At 45.1% G+C, this 22,813-nt stretch overlaps 1 protein-coding gene across 1 annotated transcript in view; it reads left to right on the top strand.

Annotated features, from left to right (window-relative positions):
- Window positions 1-3,162: 3,162 nt before the first annotated feature.
- Window positions 3,163-22,813, top strand: part of LOC115464471 — a 337,991-nt gene continuing 318,340 nt past the window's right edge. The window contains exons 1-2 of the mRNA XM_030194848.1: window positions 3,163-3,193; window positions 3,345-3,458. Of these exons, the coding sequence (XP_030050708.1) occupies window positions 3,359-3,458 (100 nt within the window). The 5' untranslated portion in view covers window positions 3,163-3,193; window positions 3,345-3,358. The remainder of the gene's footprint in view (window positions 3,194-3,344; window positions 3,459-22,813) is intronic.

The following is a 22,813-nucleotide window of genomic DNA, read 5'->3' as shown; positions in this document are numbered from 1 at the left end:
ACCTAAGTTTGGCTTCCATGACTTCCCTCCCACACTTTCCTATGTTTTTGGTACCCACATGTACCAAGACAGCTGGCTCCTCCTCAGCATTGTTTAAAATCTTATCTAGGTGATGTGTGAGATCTGTCTTTCACCCTAACCTTACCTGTCCCTCCCTAGCAGAAGTTCCTGGAGACACATCTTCAGCTGCTGTTGACTCAGTAAGCCAAGTTGAACCAAAACTTGTTTTTGGATAATTGTGGGATATAAGACCGAAGACCCCGTTTACCAAGCTGCGGGAAAAGGGGGCCTGCGCTGGCATCAGCGTGTGTTTTTGACTTGTGCCGAGTTCCCTTTTTACCACAGCGGGTACAAGGTAGGTCTTTCTTTTCTTGAGGAAATGGCCGTGAAGCACGTGACACACGGTCATTTGAAGGGGGGGGCCCTTACCACCACCCATTGAGGTAGCGGTAAGGGCTTCCGCGGTAACCGGGCATCGTGTGGCACTGCCGGGCACACACCGGCGCTACAAAAATAAAAATATTTTTGTAGCGCCGGATATGACAACGTGCTGGGGGTGGGAACTATCGCTGGGATTCTGCAATAGCCCAGCAGTACTTCCTTTTTAGCAAGTGGTAAGCCCATGTTGAGTTTACCGCTGCTTTGTAAAAGGGCCTCTGAATGAATAAATAAATATTAGCTCAGGTCCTCTTAAAATGCTTACAAGATATAGATGGGGACAGATTTGCAGTGGTTTTCCTCCTTTTTAGAAGGTTTCCTCCATCAAATATGGGTTTTTGTTTTTTTTTTTTCCCCAGGGAGAGTCGCAGTGGTTTAGTATGCTGGGGGGGGGTCCCTCAGGGTTCTGTTTTCTGCTGTATTATTTGACATCTATAGGTCCCTTTTATGTGATCTCTTGTGACAGAGTATTGTTTGTCAGTTTTTGTGCTGATGCTATATTAGCGATTGTATCTTTTTCTAAGTCTCTTGGTTCTCATCAGTCATTTTTCTGAGATTTCAGCACAGTGTGGTCAAAATGGCCCAACAATGAATATGGAAAAGACTGAGATGATGGTGGTACCTACTGATCAGCTCTACTCTTCTCTGCATTTTTGTCTTTACCCTCCTTTCTTGAAGCTGTTCCAATTCATAGTTAAATCTATTATCTAGGAATAGTTCTTGACTCTGCTGATACTTCGGCCACAGTTTTTTTTTAATGTATTATTTGAACTTTGCTGCTTCATTTTCACTATGTCAGATGATTTTTGTATGCTGACTGAATTGTTGATTTTACCTTCATTTGATTACTGTAATGTTCTATATTTAGGTTTGCCAGATACAGTGCTTAGGCTTTTGCAACTTGTTTAGAACACTGCAGCACATCTGGTTTCTGGATGTGGACAATTTGGAGGCAATTCGACAACTGGGAGATTCCATTTAGGTTCCCTAAGGATATGCAATGGGACCCTATTCCAACATGGAATCTAAACGACTTAGGGTCCTGTTTACTAAGCTGCGCTAGAGGCGTGCTAGCATTTTTAGCGTGCTCTAACCGTGTAGATGCTCAGAATATTCCTATGGGTATCTACATGGTTAGTGTTCACTGAAAACACTAGTGATCCTTTGTAAAGAGGGGCCTAAGTTCTCTTATAGAATAGTAGGTTAACCTGTCGACTTGCCTAAGATTTAGATCCTCAGTGTTACCAACTGTAGAGCTGGTGTAAATAACGCTTAGTCCTGCCCATGTCTTTCTCATGCTGTATCGCTACGTCAGCCCCCTTGTAAGTGGATATTTGCAAAATAGCACTTAGGCTTCCTGCTAGCAATAATGCAGGTACCACCACACATACAAGCCGAAATGCTGGTATTCTAGATATTCACGTACGCGGCATCTAGATTATAGCATTTCCCGTTTAATGCCGAGTTCTTCCATTCTGAGGGAGATGTATTGGATACCTGTAAAATTTTGAACACTACTTAAATACCTTCTTTCTTCTTAGCAGTGCTTTGGTTTATAAAACTTCCATGACACAGTGTGTGTTTTCACTATGACGTACTCAACTGGAACAATTTACCGTTGAAGTTGTGGTGTCTGTAGCATTATTTGATTTTTTTTTTTAAGATAAAGGCTTGACGTGACTGTTTTCTTTTACTTACCCATTTCATTTTGAATGATTTTTTATTTCTCTTATTGTTTCTTTTTATGTGAACTATTACATGTGTTTGTTATAAACCATCTAGAAGTATGATGATAGGTGTATATGTAATAAAATGAAATGAAAAAATAATGACACTTTGATGTAGGGTGTCTTGTTTGCTGTTCTAGAGATTGGTCACATTTAAGGACGTTGCTGCTTATTTCTTGGAAGTGGAGTGGAACCTTCTGGAAGAATGGCAGAAAGAGCTGTTCAAGAAAGTCATCAAGGAGATTCATGACATCCTCAGATCACGAGGTAAATATGTTTCTCTGTCATCTACCACACAAGCACATAATGGGATCAGTGGTGTAAAAATCACAGGAACTAGATACCATGGGCACCTGAAACTTAGAACCTGGCTTCTGATGCCATCCCATATTCAATAGGAGCCTGTGAAAGACTCCACTTTACAGGCTCTGCAAAAGATGCTGCTCTCTGTTGTAAGATAAGATGATACCTTAGACTAGAGGCTTCATACAACACCAGCAGGAGTCTCTCTCCCATTCCTATACAAAATATTTTGGCACAGAAGACCAGAGAGAGGATTTACCTCTCAGATTTCTTCTGAGACTTCTGCATAAGGTGATGACATATCAGCTGCACACTAGTTAACTATGTTGTTCAACATATAACTCCTCCAAATGGTAACCAGAAGTTTGGCACCTGCAATGCCTCCACCTAGGCGGACTATGAAGAGAAATCTCTGTACCAGGAACACTCTATGATATAATCTAACCAAGTGTCAGGCCACTGCTGCCTCTTCTTTCCAAGCTTTGTCAGACAAATACACACACCCCAAGATATCTGTATATACACATATACACCCACCTCCATGCACACATCACACATGGCTCCATCAAAGATGGAACCTCTCCAGTAATTTTCCTACTTCTTATTGGCAGGTTATTTAATTGTTAATCCTGATGTTATATTCAAGATTGAAAATAAAGATGAGAAATATTTCACTCAACAATCTGAGTGGGAGGGAAAAGAAAATCCAAATGACTGTACCAACGGTAAGTAAATGTTTTGGATTTAATGGGCTTTGCAATTTTAGATCACATGAGATGATGTAAAACATCAAACATTTGGACATTTAAATCAATTTTCTATTTTTGTATTAACAGATACTTGGTGAATCCTTGTAAATGTGTTGTCTCATCACAGGTCTTCCAGTTGTAATGACTGTGTTCTCGCTGAGTGTTAAACAAGAGGAAGATCTGCCCTTCATGGAAAATCCTGAATCACAGATGTCTGAACAGACTCATCCTTCTGTAACAAGTAAGTATAAAAATCCTCCTGTACATCTTTACTGAATTCAGCTGGAACCATTCAGGAATTCAGCGCTGGTGGGATAAAAGGTTGTCATCTCCTCTTCTCCTCCCACTGTCTATTTCCCTACTTTGGATAGATTAAACTGCCCGTTGAGATGGAGGAGGCACTGATAGAGGTGGGTATCCCAGATGTGCGATCAGGTCTGCAAAACCCTTCATCCTAGAGTGTGTTGGGGTTGAGAAATCTGTACTGTTGAAAGGGCTGCTGGAGGTGGAGGGCTGCACTGTTGTGGAGGAACATGACTGATGAAAATGGTGCAGTTTGACTTAGTCAAGGACATTGTGTATTGCTGATAGGTTAATGCAAATCACAGTACATAATGCAGTTTATCATAATGATGCCATTTTCAGTTCCAAAATGGTGGTCACAACTTCCTGGGGCAGCCTCATGCTCATGGCATTCCCAATTTCAAAATGGCGGCTCTGACATCCTTCTCATGGTATTCCCAGTTCCAAAATGGAGGCCGCAACCTCCCACAGCAGTCTCGTAAATTTATGAATTTTCAAGCAAAATAACTGACAGCATTTATTAACGGAAAAAAATTAAGACTAAGTATGCATTTTGTTACATAATTGCCACTCCAATAATTAAAAACTAAAAATAGACCCTTCCCATCCCTTTTCTCACTCCCCCCTTTCCACTCCTTTCCCCAAAACTCACAGAATGTCCTTCCAGCTGGAGAAGTCTTCCCTACATTTCTTGATAAGATTTCCATTTATTATGTTTTAAGGCAGTCAGTCTATATCATTTGCATATAAAACACAGTGTCTTTTTAACCATCTCTGTAGTTTGCATGTCCCAATCAGCAGTTAGGCTGCTGTAAAAGCCAACAGCATTAATTTATCCAGAGCTCCCGTTATCCCTTCCACTTTCCCACTTAATAGGGCATTTTCCATACTGCACGGTATACGAGTCTCGAGTAACTGTTGCTCATATGTAAATACCTTCTTCCATAATTTCTGGACCTTATGACAGTTGTTCCCAAACCTGGTCCTGTAGGCACCCCAGCCAGTCAGGTTTTCAGGATACAAAGTTATCTGTACGTCCCAGAGGTTGAAAATAAGCCCATGTCTTATCCTCCAATAAATGGGGCCGTGTCTTGATCCTTAGGCCCGTAGTGATCCTCATAAATGGGTTTTGGACCTCTTGAATGTCTTTGAGCATGCTAGCTGCCCAGGAGAGAAATTCCAACTGAAAAGTACTAGCCCCTTGTTTTGCTAGGACCCATTGTTTGGATGGGGTGCCTGCCACGCTTGCTAATATTTTTCCAGCTTGGGTATTCCCATCCCCCCATTCTCCTGAGATTGGAACATAGCCTCCCATGCCACTCTGGATCTCTTCCTTCCCCATATAAAACAAAATATCTTTTTGTGCCAACGTTGAAATATTATAGGAGGTATTTCAACAGGGAAAACTTTGAATAAATATAAAAATTTAGGGAGAACCCTCATTCTTGCTGTCTCCATCCTTCCTATCCAGGACAGTATTAATTTATCCCACCTCTCTAAATCTTGGTTCCAGCTGAAGAGTGTCTCCCAGTCTGCCCCTTCAAAAGGGAAAACATTCCTAAGATTTGTCCCCTGCCCTTTGGAAAGGGATATGTTAAAAATCTCTGTCTTAGTGAGGTTAACTCTGAATCCCAATAAGCTTCCATATTCTGCCATTAGCTCCTGTAAAGCCATTTGTGCCTTTTCTTTACCTTGAATCAGTATCAAACAGGGGTGGACTGACCATTCGGGCAGTGCCCGAGGGCCAAGAGGCTCCAGGGGGCCCGGAGGCTATGCCTGGTTGCCCTTGCTCGCCACTGCTGCCACCGCACACTACAGCTGTCAGCCGCCCTGGTGGTCTAGTGGCCGCTGCTGCGAACGCTGCAGTGCCAGTACAGAGCCCCGTGCTTACAACACTGACAGCGAGGCTTGCCAGAACCCCGCCCTTGCGACACACTTCCTGCTTCAGTGGGGTGGAGGATCCAGCAGAGCCTCGCTTTCAGTATTGCAGCATGCGGCTCTGTACCGGCAGGCAGGTAGCTTAATTTTTTTCTTTTTAGAGCTCAGAAGCGCTGCAATATGGAGCCAGTTTGAAACGGGGTGGTGGGGGTCGGAAAGACGGACAGCAGCAGCCAAAACTCCATAGGACCAACTAAGAAGGTTAGATTGAGAACAGGCCAGGGGATAGCATGTTTTGTGGAAAGCAGTGGTATATTGTAAGGCTTCCAGAAATCGGGAGATGGGCGTCCTTCTTGCAAGGTCGCCCAAATCGGCATAATCAAAAACCGATTTTTGGCACCCTCAACTGCTTTCCGTCGCTGGAATGACCAAAGTTCATGGGGGCGTGTCGGCAGTGTAGCGAAGGCGGGACTGGGGCGTGCTTAGGAGATGGTCGTCCTTGGCCGATAATGGAAAAAAGAAGGGCGTCCATGATAGATTACGAGCCAGTTCCACAGCAAGTTTATCCTTGCCAATCTGGTCTTCCAAAACGCTCATCAGACGACGTAGCACAAGAGCCCAATAATGTTGTTTGAAATTGGCTATTATGCCCTGATCCATAGGTTAGATCAGAGAGGTAGTGTCTGGTGGCAAGAAGACCACCTTGACGTTAGACAGCCTGACATCATCCCTGTGTGCAGCACAAATATCACAAAGCAGCAAAATCTGACGCTTTTGTGCCTGCATTCTAGTGTCTAACTTCTTTAGCCACTGCTTCCAAATTTCCCTAGCCATCCATGAATTTGCGTTAGCCTCGTATGACACAGGAAGTCGCTTAACTTTCTTGAAGCATTGGGGCTGTTTGCTCTTTCCAGTGACGAGGGGTTCCAACTTCTCACTCCCATCCATATTGCAGCAAAGGAGGATCGTCAGTCGGTCCTTCGATGTTTTACCTCCAGTAGTTTCAGCATGTTTGAATGCAAGTGTTCCATCAGGAATCACTCGCCAGTAGAGACCATTTTCGTCAGCATTGAAAATGTCACGAGGTGCAAACTCGTTCAAGATGGTAGGAAGAACTGAAAACAACCCAATTTTCAGCACCAAAGTCAACGGCATCTTGTTTCTCACCATGCTATTTCTTGAATTTTATGCTATTCCTCTCCTTCCATCTTTCCAACCATCCAACAATGGCTTTGAATTCAGTTAGTCCAAGACTTTCAGCTAGCTGGTTAGCTTTCACAGTAAGCGGTGGATCACTGACAAGAAACTGTCTACTCCTGACTCGAGAAAACTACTGAAGAAGAGCATCTTCTACCTCCTCAGCTTTTCCCGCCCGTCTTCGTATCCATTGTGGATTTGTATTGTTTTGCCAGTCTTCCAGAAGCTGGTCTTTCTGCTTCAAGACACGTGAAATTTGACTGGTATTGACACCATATTCTTTAGCAATAGATGCTTGACTTTGTTTTCTAATTTTTTAAGAACTTCTATTCATTCAGCCAGTGTTAAAGTCTTACAGTTGTGCGACAACGACACCAGTGTACACTCTAACAACATTATTTCGCTTATTCTGCCTGTGGCAGTTAACCAACGAGATTTCAAATTTACCGCCCGTTTGTCACGTGCCAATTGGCTGCCCAACTGCCCATTTTAGTGGAAATTGCCCGCTCCATTCTCTTTGTACATCAGCACTCAGCGGCAGTGCCAAAGATTTTGTTAGATTCAATTTGAAACCCGAATGCTCTCCATATTTAGCGATCACTTGAAGCAGACACTCTAATGACTGCTGAGGTGTGTCCAGCATAAGCACTAAATCATCTGCGTATGCCAGTATTTTTAACATATGTTCCCGTATCTGCACCCCCCGGATGTTCTCATTTGCCTGCACCTCACATAATAGAGGTTCCAAGGAGATCAGAAACAGTAGTGGTGACAGAGGGCAACCCTGGCGAGTCCCCCGCTCTACCTTGAACTCCCCCGTTCTAACACCATTAACTAGTAGTATAGCCCTTGGAAGTGTGTATAATGCTTTAATTGCCTGTAGATACCAGCCTTGCACTCCTATCCAGTGCAAAGTTTCAAACATGAATGGCCATAGCATTATTTCAAAAGCTCTCTCCGCGTCTAAGCTAATTATCATTCTTTTGGCCCCTTCTTCTGATGGCTGCATCATGGCCACTATTAGTTTTCTTACATTAAGCACTGACTGTCTCCCTCTTACAAACCCTACTTGATGTTCTTGTATAACTTGGGGCATAGCTGGGGCTAGCCTGTCTGCCAAAACCTGGGACAATATTTTAATATCTACATTTATCAATAATATCGGCCGATATGAGCCTGGTTGTAACGGGTCATGCCCCTGCTTGGGTACTAAGCTAATCAGAGCTGTGTTCGCATACTAGGGAAATACCCCATTTTCTACAACCTCGTTGTACAAATCCAACAGTGGGCCTACCAGTTGATCTTTAAGTAGTTTATAAAACTCCCCAGAGTACCCATCTGGCCCCGGTGCCGAATGTAACCGCAGCGCTTTAATAGCACGCTGGATTTCTTTTGGCGTTAATGGCATGTTAAGAGATTCTACCACTCCCTCTGTACGTTTTGGCATACCCGATTTGGCCAGGTATTCTCGCAGGGAGGCCCCATCTCCTCCGTCTTCCCCTCTCCCCGTGTATAATGCCTCAAAATGTTCCTTCAGAACCTCTGCAACCTCCTCCAATTTGCTGGTAGTCTCTCCTTCTCGTGTTTTAAAAACTGAAATGAAATGCAGTCTGTGCGCTCTTTTCACTAACCTCGCTAAGTACCCTCCTGAGTTATCCCCATGTTTGTAAAAACCATATTTTCTATAAATAAGGGAGCAGGCCATTCGCTCGTGCAAGAGGGTATTCAGCGCAGCTCTGACCGTCGTGAGGGAGTCAAAGAAGGCTGGTGTAGGTGTCCTAGTATATTTCTTCTTTGCCTCCCTAAGCTGTCGTTCCAAGGCTATGACCCCCTGTGCGATACATCGATTATGTTTACTCACATATGCAATTAAGTCTCCCCTCAACACTGCCTTAGCAGCAGACCAGAAGAGACTAGGGTCTTCTAAATGTTGCCCATTAAATGTAAGATATTCCCCCCATTTCATGTGGAGATATTTGATAAATTCTGGAGAGGAGAAAAGATACGCTAGGAAACGCCATCCCGAGGGTTGCTTAAAATAAGATTGCACCTCTAGATCTATCCAGACCAACGCATGGTCCGAAATCTCTTCTGGGCCTATGTGCGCATCTAATACCTGGGGGAACATCTTCTGAGATGTTAAAATATAATCTAATCGTGACTGTGTGCGGTGCACTCTAGATGTTGTAATCTCTTTCCTCTGGGTGCAACAGCCTCCATGGGTCCACCTGGCCTGCTAATTTGCAAAACCTGGCTCCTCGGTTGTTCTCAAGTGCTTTCAGAAAACCAGTTGCCTCCGCCACTTTGTCATAGGACTTCCAACCGCCCTCATGCTTGATCTTTAAAACCGCTGGGTAAATCAACATGAACTGTGCCCACATCTCATGCAATCGTCGGCATACCGGGGTAAACTGCTTCCTTCTATTCTGTAGTTGCGCCAAGTAGTCCTGATAAATTCGTATCATGTGTCTATCATATGCGGAGGGGCATAATCGAACGCGAACGCCCATGTGTAAGGACGACCATCTCCGAGAACGGGTCCGTGAAGGGGCGGGCTGAACCGTATTTTCGAAAAAGATGGACGTCTATCTTTAGTTTGGAAAATACGGTTTGTGCCAGGCAAATATATTGGATGTGGGTGTTTTTTGAGCTGGGCATTTTCGTTTTTCAGCAATAATCGAAACCGAAGCGGCCCAGCTCAAAAACAACCAGATCCAAGGATTTGGGTCGTGGGAGGGACCAAGATTCGTAGTGCATTGGTCCCCCTCACATGCCAGGACACCAACCGGGCACCCTAGGGGGCACTTTTAAAAAATAGAAAAAAACATTAAATTACCTCCCAGGCCCCCTCCAAAGGGACACCACCTTGCAAATGGTGGAGGGGCTTTCGTGTTTCAGTGACTCAGAGGGCTATGCTGTAGGGTTACCCATATCAGACAGGCCTCTGAGGAGAAACCAGACAAAGAGTGTCCCAACCTGGAGGATCCAAGATGGCGTTGAGGGAGGACGTACACTAGTTGAGTTCCCGTTTTACACCAGAACGCCTGAAGAAGAAGGCGCGCTCCCCAGAGGATGGGGAAGAGAAAAGGCAAAGCCGTGGTGCTGTCCTCCTCGAACACGGCTGGGGTTCCCACCACTTCTCAGTCTATTTTGGAGAGATTCGGGGTCATAACGTCGGGGATATTGGTTCTTGCTTCGGGGAACAGCAAGGCTTTATTGCCGAATCCCAGTGGAGGGAGTGACTTTGAGTCCCCTTGTTGGTACGACCCCTCCAAGACCCGGAAATAGTAATGAGGTCAATAATGGAAACGTCCGAAGTGGGTTAGGATTTTCATGTGACCCGAGGAGGTCCTGGCGCAGCATCGACTCCGGATAATAAACCAACTGGGGTATTGGAGAATGAGCTCTTCCCCCCGAAGATATCTGGAGCGGTTTCTGTGGAGAAATTGGACTTGGTGAAGCCAATAATGTCATAAAGGACATACTATAGGAACTGCAGTAGAATGTGAATAACTGTCTTCTTCAGATGTTTAAAATTTTTCACTATGTGAGTTAAAAGAATCTATATTAATACTTATCTAACAAAGTGGAAGTCCAAGATATAAAAAGAGACTTTGATTACGGAAATGGCTTCTCTATGAAAATTAGATAATTTGGTAATGAAGAATAGTTATTTTTCTTGTAAAAATTGGAATTTCTGGAGAACCAATTAAGGGAAAATAACTTGAGAATGATAAATTTACCTATAATATCCTATATATCTTGAAGAAATATTTCTCTGATACTTTGCTAATACCTTCTGATAGCCACCTTTTGGTGACTAAAATTATATTTCCTTTAAAATCTTCTTTCAGAGAAAAGAGATGTGTTTAACTGACATTTTGGAAAATTCAGACGTTATAGATAGAGTTATATTATTAGTGACTTTCGTCTTAGATTAGATAGGAAGAACGTTTTGAAATTGTATTTCCGATACATGGTTGATAGTTTTTGGGGTTCAAAGATGAATATATTTCCTGACACATCAAGGGAATCGCAGACTGGGAGGTGTGAAGTCTTGGCTTTTCAGCCAGGAATCATTGCCCCAGGTGGGACCTTCCTAGCACGATTCCCTTGTAAGTGTTTTATTTTCCTTATTACTTATTTGTTTGAACCTAAGAAATTATAGAGTTTGTGGAAACAGATGAAGAATCCTCTGCAGCAACTTCCTTCAGTTACCACTGTACCGGCTGCAATAACCGATTAACCTTCCTCCTTCAGAAAATGTGAAGTGTAAGATTAACCATTTTGAGTTTTTCTTATTTTCTTTAAGATTGTTTTCCTGATCTTGGATCTTCCAATTGTGGACAATTATGTAAATATATATTGTTGAGAGAAAATGTTTTCCTTTTTATATTAATTTCTGTATTTCTTTACATTTATGTGATAAATGTGAATGTAATTAAGTAAAATGATAAAATAAATTAAAAAAATTACCTCCCAGGTACATAGCTCCCTTCCCTTGGGTGCTGGGCCCCCCAAACCCCCCCCCCCAAAACCCACTCCCCACAACTCAACACCATTACCATAGTACTTAATGGTGAAGGGGGGCACCTACATGTGGGTACAATGGTTGTTTTTTTTTTTTTTTGGGGGGGGGGGGGTTAGAAGGCTCCCATTTACCACCACAAGTGTAACAGGTAGGGGGGTGATGGGCCTGGGTCCACCTGCCTGAAGTGCACTGCACCCACTAAAAACTGCTCCAGGGACCTGCATACTGCTGTCAGGGAGCTGGGGATGACATTTGAGGCTGGAATAAAAAGGTTTTTGAAGGTTTTTTTTTTTTTTTTTTTTGGTGGGAGGGGGTTAGTGACCACTGGGGGAGGCAGGGGAGATCATCCCCGATTCTCTCCGGTCATTTAGGACACTTTTTTGGGACCTGTTCGTGATAAAACAGGGTCCAAAAAAAGTGACCTAAATTCTCGCTAAAAACGCCTTTCTTTTTTCCATTATCAGCCGAGTGCGCCCATCACTGTTCGGCCGATAATCACGCCCCAGTCCGCCTTCACCACGCCTCCGACATGCCCCCATCAACTTTATTCGTTCCCACAACGGAGTGCAGTTGAAGACGCCCAAAATCGGCTTTCGATTATACCGATTTGGGTACCCATGGGTCGAAATAAGGGCGTCTTTCACTTTCGAAAATAAGCTGGTTAGTATTCTCCCTCTTCATTCTGTATCCTCATAGAATTTCCATTTTATGACTATAATTATGTTCTGGGCTTCTGTCGGCCATCTTATCTCCTTCCCACGCGGTGTGCCCGTTCAAGGCATAAAGGCCTCGCGTGTCCGACAGTGCGAATTCAGATATAAGCCACTTTTCCAGCACAGTCCCCAATACTCTGTCTCCCACCGATTCCGGCAGTCCTACGATTCTCAGGTTAGCCCTCTGTGATCTGTTCTCCAGATCGTCAATCTTCGCTGACATCGCTTCTATCGTAGCGGCCACCTGTTTCATGTGCTGCGCAACCGGGGTGATTTCATCCTCTATTTCTGACACCCGTCTTTTGAGCTCACCAGTTCGTTGCGTGCTCTCAGCCAACAATGTTTCTATGTTAGTAATTTGGCAGGTTAGTCTCTCCCATTTCACCTCCATCGCTTTCTCCACTGCTGCAGTTAGCTGGGACAACTGCTCCACCGAGAAAGTCGGCCCCTCTGCCCCTTGTTTAGGCTCAGTGTTGCCGTCCACCATCCGGAGTTTGTCTTTCTCCCTTTTTGTTCCGCTGCTAGCCATATTTCTCGCAGGAGTCTTTAAGAACTTATCCATTAAACAGGCAATCCAGAGGGGAAGTAATTCTTGAAAGTTTCCAGCTCTATTCGGGTTTTTTATAGAAATATAAGGCTTCGGGGCCCCAGAGAGCAGGAGAACATTTCTCACTCTCTCTACAGCATCACGTGACTCCCCTCTGGACGACAATTTAAAGTTCACTGTCCTCCCCCTCAGGACGCCCCTTCCTACCCCGATTGCGTTTGTCCATCCACCTGTAGACGTAGCCCTTCATATAATTGTACTTCTATATTTAGCTACTTTTAATGCCCTTTGTTCAGTACGATATTGTTCTATTTTTAAGTTGTGTTCACTTAGCTGTTTTTCAAATGTGGTTGGAATGTATGAGTTTGGGTTGACCCTGTGGATGACACTGTGAAAGACGTGTGGAAGTGAGTTCCATGATAACTGAGTGTAATTGTTGACAATATATGTACAGATATTGTTAATTATTAAAATGTTAACGTTTAATAATTGGAGTACTTTGTGGTAAATTGTATACAGTTAAAATTTAATGCCAAGAAGTGTAGAGTGATGCACTTGGGGTGCAGAAACCCAAAAGAGAGATACCAAATAGGAGGGGAGAGATTAGTAAGCTTGACTCAGGAGAGAGACCTGGGGGTGTTGGTGTCTGAGGATCTAAAGGTGAAGAAACAATGCGACAAGGCGACTGCTGTGGCCAGAAGGATGTTAGGCTGCATAGAGAGGGGCATAACCAGCAGAAGAAAGGAGGTGTTGATGCCCCTCTACAAGTCATTGATGAGGCCCCACTTGGATTATTGTGTTCAGTTTTAGATGGCCGTATCTTGCTAAAGATGTAAAAAGACTGGAAGCTGTGCAAAGAAAAGCTACAAAAATGGTATGGGATTTGCGTTGCAAACCGTATGAGGAGAGACTTGCCGACCTTAACATGTATACCTTGGAGGAAAGGAGAAACAGGGGTGACATGATACAGACGTTGAAATATTTGAAATGTATTAATCTGCAAATGAACCTTTTTCGGAGACTGGAAGGTGGTAGAACTAGAGGACATGAATTGAGTTTGAAGGGGGGCAGACTCAGGACTAATGTCAGGAAGTATTTTTTCACGGAGAGGGTGATAGATATGTGGAATGCCCTCCCACGGGAGGTGGTGGAGATGAAAACGATAATGGAATTCAAGCGTGGGATAAACACAAAGGAATCATGTTTAGAAGAAATGGTTCTGCAGAATCTCAGCGGAGATTGGGTGGCGATGCCGGTAATTGGGAAACAAACCGGGAGCTGGGCAGACTTCTACAGTCTATGCCCTGATTGTGACTAAATAGGGATGAGCTGGAGTGTAAATTTTAGGGGGCTTCGACATTAGCTTCTGAACTTAGTACAAGAACAGTACTGGGCAGACTTCTACGGTTTGTGCCCTGAGAAAGGCAAGAACAAATCAAACTCTGGTATACATATAAAGTATCTTGTTGGGCAGACTGGATGAACCGTACAGGTCTTTATCTGCCGTCATTTACTATGTTACTATCCTGCTTATTTTCGAAAGAGAAGGGCGCCCATCTTCCGACACAAATTGGGAGATGGGCGTCCTTCTTGCAAGGTCGCCCAAATCGGCATAATGGAAAGCTGATTTTGGGCGCCCTCAACTGCTTTCCATCGCGGGGATGACTAAAGTTCACGGGGGCGTGTTGGCAGTGTAGTGGGAGGTGCTTAGCAGATGGGCGTGCTCAGCTGATAATGGAAAAAAGAAGGGCGTCCCTGACGAACACTTGGGCGACTTGGTCCATTTTTTTTCATAACCAAGCATCAAAAAGGTGCCCGAACTGACCAGATGACCACCGGAGGGATTCGGGGATGACCTTCCCTGACTCTCAGTGGTCACTAACCACCTCCCACCCTGAAAAAAACAACATCATGTCCTTCGCTATGCCTCTGTCCCTGCGACGGCAGTTGAGGACGTCTAAAATGTGAATGGTTCTGTGAGAAGGATGTCCATGCCTTTGCTATGCCTCTGACACCCCTTTTATTTGGATTTTGGATCACAAGTAACAGCAGTGGGATTTGAACTGGCCACCTCTGGATTGCAAGACCAGTGCTCTAACCACTAGGCCACTCCACTCCCTTGAAATTTGGCCATTGTAATTAATTAGATCTGCCTCACCCGTTTGCGCAGCGGAAGCCAGGGGCTTTTTGCTATCCTGGACAGAATTGCAAATCCCCTCTAGATACTTAATCACCCCAACCTTGTATCTGCTCATGACAGGCTTACACCGTCTAGGCATTGGTAACCTCCCCAATTAGAAAGGAACCCAGTATGCAGAAGATATGGTAAGATAGTTTATTAGCATTATCATCTCACCCAATGATGGTACAGGCAAGCAGGTATTCATATGATGGTACAGCAGTTCACAGAACATCTCTCTAGCCTTCTGGAGTCTTCTCCTGTAGCCTTCCTTCTCCCTTCTGATTTAATACCTCTCAGACTGTTGCTTATATACAATTTTGGCCCTATTGATTCCAATGGACCCTAGCTTTTTCATTGGAGCTCTTGGCCCTTATCAGTTGATCAGAATGACTTCACATGTTCTCAAACCTTCCTCTAGCCCCCCCCCCCCCCCCCACACACACACACTTTGGATCTCACTCGGGGTGCAGCTGACCCAGTACTATCTCTATATCTTTGCTCATGACTTCTTGCAGGTGCCAGTCTTAGGACTGTAGACAAGAGCAAATGCCCCCTCCCTCTCTATCTGCTCCTAATTACCTCATTCCAGCACTTGCTACAGTGAAATGTAACTGTGTCAAAGGTGATCTCTGATTTTTTTTAAAAAGGCCTAGCTCTTAGCCTGAGTCATTGGCCTGTATTTTACTGAGAGCAAGGGCTACTATATTTCTTCACCATCCCTCTGGGGGGGGGGGGAGGTATGTGTGTGTCAGCGGAAGCATAACGAAGGCGTGGGCGTCCTTCTTTCAAACATTTTGGACGTCCTCAACTGCCCCCCCCCCCCACAGGGACGGCCAAATTTCATGCGAGTGGAGTGTTAGAATGGCCTAGTGTTTAGAGTACTGGACTTGCAATCCAGAGGTAGTACATTTGTTTCAGTAGAGAATCTCACTATCAGTTTCTTTTAGCAAAGGGACAACACGACATTGCAGTATATTGCTCTTAACAACCGCACTGTGTTTCACAATACTGCCGTATTTTTTCCTGCTACTATTCGTGACCCCTGACGCAGGCGCTGCGTGCCGAAACATGGACTGTGTCGGGTCCACACAAAAGACTGTTTTCCTATATAAGTACATAAGTAGTGCCACACTGGGAAAAGACCAAAGGTCCATCGAGCCCAGCATCCTGTCCACGACAGCGGCCAATCCAGGCCAAGGTCACCCGGCAAGGTTCCTACTACTACTATTTAGCATTTCTATAGCGCTACAAGGCGTACGCAGTGCTGCACAAACATAGAAGAAAGACAGTCCCTGCTCAAAAAGCTTACAATCTAATAGACAAAAAATAAAGTAAGCAAATCAAATCAATTAATGTGTACAGGAAGGAGGAGAGGAGGGTAGGTGGAGGCGAGTGGTTACAAGTGGCTATGAGTCAAAAGCAATGTTAAAAAGGTGGGCTTTCAGTCTAGATTTAAAGGTGGCCAAGGATGGGGCAAGACGTAGGGGCTCAGGAAGTTTATTCCAGGCGTAGGGTGCAGCGAGACAGGCGTGAAGTCTGGAGTTGGCAGTAGTGGAGAAGGGAACAGATAAGAAGGATTTATCCATGGAGCGGAGTGCACGGGAAGGGGTGTAGGGAAGGACGAGTGTGGAGAGATACTGGGGAGCAGCAGAGTGAGTACATTTATAGGTTAGTAGAAGAAGTTTGAACAGGATGCGAAAACAGATAGGGAGCCAGTGAAGCGACTTGAGGAGAGGGGTAGTATGAGTAAAGCGACCCTGGCGGAAGACGAGACGGGCAGCAGAGTTTTGAACCAATTGGAGAGGGGAGAGGTGACTAAGTGGGAGGCCAGCAAGAAGCAGATTGCAGTAGTCTAAACGAGAAGTGACAAGGGTGTGGATGAGGGTTTTGGTAGAGTGCTCGGAAAGAAAGGGGCGGATTTTATGGATGTTGTAAAGAAAGAAACGACAGGTCTTGGCGATCTGCTGGATATGAGCAGAGAAGATGACCCCAAGGTTTCGAGCTGAGGAGACAGGGAGAATGAGAGAGCCATCAATAGAAATAGAAAACGGGGGGAGTGGGGAGGTGGGTTTGGGGGGTAAAATGAGAAGCTTGGTTTTGGTCATGTTTAATTTCAGGTGGCGTTGAGACATCCAGAGAGCAATGTCAGACAAGCACGCTGAAACTTTGGTTTGGATGCAAGGTGAGATATCAGGGGTAGAAAGGTAGATTTGGGAGTCATCAGCATAGAGATGGTAGAAAAAGCCATGGGATGAGATTAATGAGCCAAGGGAAGAAGTGTAGATAGAAAAGAGGAGGGGACCAAGAACAGAACCCTGAGGTACGCCGACAGGCAGAGGGATAGAAGTAGAAGAGGATTCACCAGAGTGAATACTGAAGGTGTGGAGGGAGAGGTTGGAAGTAGAGAGTTGCAGGGAGACAGGAATCTTACCCATCCCAACCCGTCCCCGCAAGAATTTAACCCATCCCCACCCATCACTGTAAGAATTTAATGGTACATAAAAGAAAATTCCAGTCAGCTACCTCAGTCTCTCTCTGGATTTGAGCCACAGCACTGTAGGCAAGGAAGGAATGGAAGCTGAAACTTGGAACACTCTGATGTGTACATGTAAGATTTGTCTCTGATTTACTGGCACTGTGTGCTGAGAGGTCACCACATGCAAGCGTGAGTAGGTCAGGTGACATCCAATGCTCATGCCTGTGTCAGAGTTGAGGTCTGCTCATCAGCCCGGTAGCAAAGAGGATTAATTGTAACATAGTAAGTGACAGCAAATAAAGACCTGAATGGTCCATCCAGTCTGCCCAATAGTCACACTCATTATCAATTCATGATTAAATCAACGAGTGTGATATTATATACTTGATTATGGTCTTTCTTTTGTGTTTCTGGAACATAGACCATAGAAGTCTATCTGGTCCTATCCTTATGTTCCAACTGCTGGAGTTGTCGTTGAAGCCCACTCCAGTCTATGCGTCTTCTCTTTTGTGCGACACAGATCATAAAAATCTGCCCAGAACTGTCCTTATGTTCCAGCCACTGAAGTTGCTGTCTAAGCCCTTTCCAGCCCATCCTAAACCAGAATTTCATATATTGGACACAGACCATACAAGTCTGCCTGGTATTGGCCCTAGTTAATCACAGCCAGAGTCGCCATCTAAGCATTACTTCACACATCATCTTGCATGCAGCCATTTAAGGTTAGGTTTTTTATAACTTCCATTTTCTAATTAGAGATTCTCTGTGTTCATCCCACGCCTTTTTGAATTCCATCATCATTTGTGTCTCTACCACCTCCTTAATGGAAGACTTCTACATTTGTGCTGTTAAAGCAAGGAGGAGGAGGAGGAGACAGTACTCAAAGAACTTGGTGATCGGTAGATGAGAGGCTGGTGCAGAAGTAGCTTACACTTTCACGGGAACCCGGCAGAACTGCTTCCGTCCCCGTGGGAACCCCACAGAAACTGCTTCTGTCCCCGCGGGAATCCCGCGGGTTCCGCGGGATTCCTGCAAACCCCATTCCCGTGCAGTTCTCTAGTAGGAAGAGAACCAGAAAAGGACAGAGCCCTGGAATCCAAGTGAGGACAGGATATCGAGGAGTAATGCTGTGATCGACAGTGTCAAAAGCGACGGAAAGATCAAGAAGAATGAGGATGGACTAGAGACCTCTGGATTTAGCCAGTAATAGGTCATTGGAGACTTTAGTAAGCGCAGTTTCGGTTGAGTGGAGAGGGCGAAAACCAGATTGTAGTGGGTCAAGAATAGCATGTGAGGAGAGAAAATCAAGGCAGCTGTGGTGAACAGCACGCTTAAGTAATTTGGAGAGAAAAGGGAGGAGGGAGATGGGTCGGTAATTAGAGGGATAAGTAGGGTCGAGTGAAGGCTTCTTAAGGAGAGGTGTGACCACAGCATGTTTAAAGGCAGTAGAGACAGTTGTGAGAGGTTGAGAATGTGTCGCGTCCCGCGCCCATACCTGCTCTCCCGCGGTGGGGGGCGGGAGCCGGCGGTCTTCACGGCGCCGGGGGACGGCCGGGGGGGGTCCCGCGGAGGAGCCGACGCTGCCGTGGGACTAGCGTGTCAGGTCGGGATTGGCGGCCAGCGAGGGCGAACGCCGGCCTCTTGGGAGGGGGAGGTCGGGAGGAGGTTCGCGTCGGCCAACATGGCGGCGCCAGAGCCGACGTCTTCTTCGCTCCAGAGCCGGAGGGCTCTGGAGCTCCGCCTACCTCGCGCCGGATTGGCGAACCCGGGCGATGACTCCGCCTGGAGTTCGGGCAGAGCCAATCCAGGGGCTCTCCCGACTCCCCTGGGCCGGATTGGTGGGTTTCTTTCCGGGGGCGGGGTGGCGCGAGATTTAAACCCAGGAACCAGAGGACCTCTTTGCTTCCGGTTCGGTTCCCGAAGCCTGTGCAGCGGGTTCGCGTTGCATCATTTGGATTATCCAGAGACTGTGCTATCCTTGTTCTCAGCTTGCTAGCCGTTATCCAGAGACTGTGCTATCCTTGTTCACAGCTTGCTAGCCGTTATCCAGAGACTGTGCTATCCTTGTTCACAGCTTGCTAGCCGTTATCCAGAGACTGTGCTATCCTTGTTCTCAGCTTGCTAGCCGTTATCCAGAGACTGTGCTATCCTTGTTCACAGATTGCTAGCCGGCCTCCAGAGACTGTGCCATCCTTGACCACAGGCTGCTAGCCGTTATCCAGAGACTGTGCTATCCTCGACCGTGGACTGCTACCCACTTGTCTAGAGAGTTCTTCTACACTTGACAACTGTGTTTGCTGGCTGTACTCCCGACACGAGCCAGGTCAGCCGTCCACCCCGCGGTTCCAGCAGTCCTGCTGACCGCCTGCAGCTGGGGGCTCAACCTCTGGTGAACGGCGGTCGCCGCGGGTGAAGATTGGGGTGCACGGCTGTCCTCTGAGGTCTTTCGACCTTGCTGGACCTAAGGGCTCACCAAAGTGAAGACAGGACAGAATGTGACATAAAAGGAATAAGAGCAGGTGAGATGGCATTAAGAAGGTGGGTGGGAATGGGATCAGAGGAACAGGTGGTACATTTTGAGGAAGAAAGGAGAAGTGTAGTTTCTTCTATAGTAACTTCAGGAAAGGAGAAAAAGGAATGAGGGGAACGGACTAGTGGAGGGAGAGGTGGCAAGGTAGAGAATTCAAGGTTTATCTTTTGAACCTTGTCGTGAAAGAATTCAGCAAGGGTCTGAGGAGATAATGAAGGGGGAGTTGGGGGAGGGGGCACCTTGAGGAGAGAGTTCAATGTGGTGAGAAGTCGAGGGTTAGAGCCAAGAGAGTTGGTCAGTTGGATATAATAATCCTGTAAGGCGCTTAAAAGAGCAGATTGGAAGGAAGTCAGCATGAATTTAAAGTGTAAAAATCAGCAAGGGCCCGAGATTTCCGCCAGAGGTGTTCGGCGGAGCCGGTACAGGAACGTAGGTAGCGGATATTAGAAGTCAGCCAAGGTTGGGGTTTTGTACGCCTTATAGGGCGGGTCATCAAAGGTGCAAGAGTGTCTAAGGCAGAGGATAGAGTATTGTTGTAAGAAGAAACAGCCTCGTTGGACAGACGTGGATGGTGCCACAGTCGAGAGGAGGTTTGAAACATGGGAGGCTAGAGATGAAGGGTCAATATCATGAAGATTCCTAGATAAATTAGATAAGATAGGACGGGACTGGGAGGGAGGAGATTTAAGTGTGAAAGTTATAAGATGGTGATCAGAGGCAAGGAAACTAGAGGGTGAACAGTTGGAGGAGAAGATGAGATCAAGACAGTGACCATTTTGATGAGTGGGGGAGGTGGAGCATAGTTGGAGATTAAAGGAGGATGTTAAAGCGAGTAACTTGGAAATATAAGAGTTAGAAGGATCATTAGCAGGAATATTAAAGTCACCAAGGATGAGAGAGGGGGAGGAAGGATCATGGAAGAAGGCAAGCCAGGCATCAAAGCCACTGAGAGAGGATGAAAGGGACTTATCAGGGGGACGATAAATGACCGCTATTCGAAGAGGCAGAGGAGAGAAAAGGCGGATAGAGTGGACTTCAAAGGAGGAAAAACAGTGAGATTGAGGTGGAAGAAGGGGTTGAAATCTGGAGGAGGGAGAGAGTAGTCCAACACCGCCCCCGCAACCAACATTCGTACAAACATTCTATACATGTTATTCCTGGAATTGTGGATTTTTCCCAAGTCCATTTAGTAGTGGTTTATGGACTTGTCCTTTAGGAAACCGTCTAACCCCTTTTTAAACTCTGCCAAGCTAACCGCTTCACCACATTCTCCGGAAACAAATTCCAGAGTTTAATTACGCGTTGGGTGAAGAAAACATTTCTCCAATTTGCTTTAAATTTGCTACACTGTAGTTTCATCGCATGCCCCCTAGTCCTAGTATTTTTGGAAAGTGTGAACAGACGCTTCACATCCACCTGTTCCACTCCACTCATTATTTTATATACCTCTATCATGTCTCCCCTCAGCCGTCTCTTCTCCAAGCTGAAAAGCCCTAGCCTCCCTAGTCTTTCTTCATAGGGAAGTTGTCCCATTCCCGCTATCATTTTAGTCGCCCTTCGCTGCACCTTTTCCAATTCTACTATAGCTTTCTTGAGATGTGGCGACCAGAATTAAACACAATACTCAAGGTGTGGTCGCACCATGGAGCGATACAACGGCATTATAACATCCTCACACCTGTTTTCCATAACTTTCCTAATAATACCCAATATTCTATTCGCTTTCCTAGCCGCAGCAGCACACTGAGCAGAAGGTTTCAGTGTATTATCGGCGACGACGACACCCAGATCCCTTTCTTGATCCATAACTCCTAACGTGGAACCTTGCATTACGTAGCTATAATTCGGGTTCTTTTTCCCACATGCATCACATTAAACGTCACCTGCCATTTAGCCGCCCAGTCTCCCAGTCTCGTAAGGTCCTTCTAAAATTTTTCACAATCCTTTTGCGAGTTAACGGCTTTGATTAACTTTGTATCATCAGCAAATTTAATTACCTCGCTAGTTACTCCCATCTTTAAATAATTTATAAATATGTTTAAAAAGCAGCGGTCCTAGCACAGACACCTGAGGAACCCCACTAACTACCCTTCTCCATTGTGAATACTGCCCATTTAACCCCACTCTCTGTTTCCTATCCTTCAACCAGTTTTTAATCCACAATAGGACATTTTCTCCTATCCCATGTCCCTCCAATTTCCTCTGTAGCCTTTCATGAGGTGCCTTGCCAAACGCCTTTTGAAAATCCAGATACACAATATCAACCGGCTCCCCTTTGTCATATGTTTGTTTACTCCTTCAAAGAATTGAAGTAAATTGGTCAGGCAAGATTTCCCCACACAAAAGCCGTGCTGACTCGGTCTCAGTAATCCATGTTCTCGGATGTGCTCTGTAATTTTGTTTTTAATAATAGCCTCTACCATTTTCCCCGGCACCAACATCAGACTCACCGGTCTGTAATTTCCCGGATCTCCCCTGGAACCTTTTTTAAAAGTCGGCGTTACATTGGCCACCCTCCAATCTTCCGGTACCATGCTCGATTTTAAGGATAAATTGCATATCTCTAACAGTAGCTCCGCAAGCTCATTTTTCAGTTCTATCAGTACTCTAGGATGAATACCATACGGTCCAGGAGATTTGCTACTCTTCAGTTTGCTGAACTGCCCCATTACGTCCTCCTGGTTTACCGTGAAGTCAGTAGGTTTCTCTGACTTGTCCTCTTTTTTTATATATATATATATATTCTTTATTTATCAATTTTAACATTCATAATTTTTACTTATGAGTGATAATACACAACTCTGAAAAATACAAATAAAAATCAAATAGAATCTGCAAGTTAACATTGCGAAATATTATTCCAAACTAACGCCCACAATTTAGGTAATCAATCCAAGACATTAGGAAATACAATGCAATACTAAACATTTTTATATCAAAAAGAACAGCTTGATTCCCGAGCGGATAACTCAGCTCTGCCATACAGTGTTGCATATGTGACTAAACTTGTACATTAACCTCTTTTCTGCTTAATAAAAAATCTTCCAACTGTTTTGGGTCAAAAAATTGGTATTGCTTAGACTGAAATTTTATCCTACATACATATGGAAATCTTAAAAGAAGATCTGCGCCTATTGCATTAACTCTAGGACGTAAAGATAAAAATATCTTACGTCTCTGTTGAGTATCTCTAGCTAAATCAGGAAAAACTCTAATTTTTGAACCCAGAAACAGGGAGT

Source organism: Microcaecilia unicolor, chromosome 3 (genome assembly GCF_901765095.1).
Source record: "Microcaecilia unicolor chromosome 3, aMicUni1.1, whole genome shotgun sequence".
In the NCBI taxonomy this organism is placed as follows: Eukaryota; Metazoa; Chordata; class Amphibia; order Gymnophiona; family Siphonopidae; genus Microcaecilia; species Microcaecilia unicolor.
The sequence above is the reverse complement of the archived record's forward strand: the minus strand, read 5'-3'. Positions and strand labels throughout refer to the sequence as shown.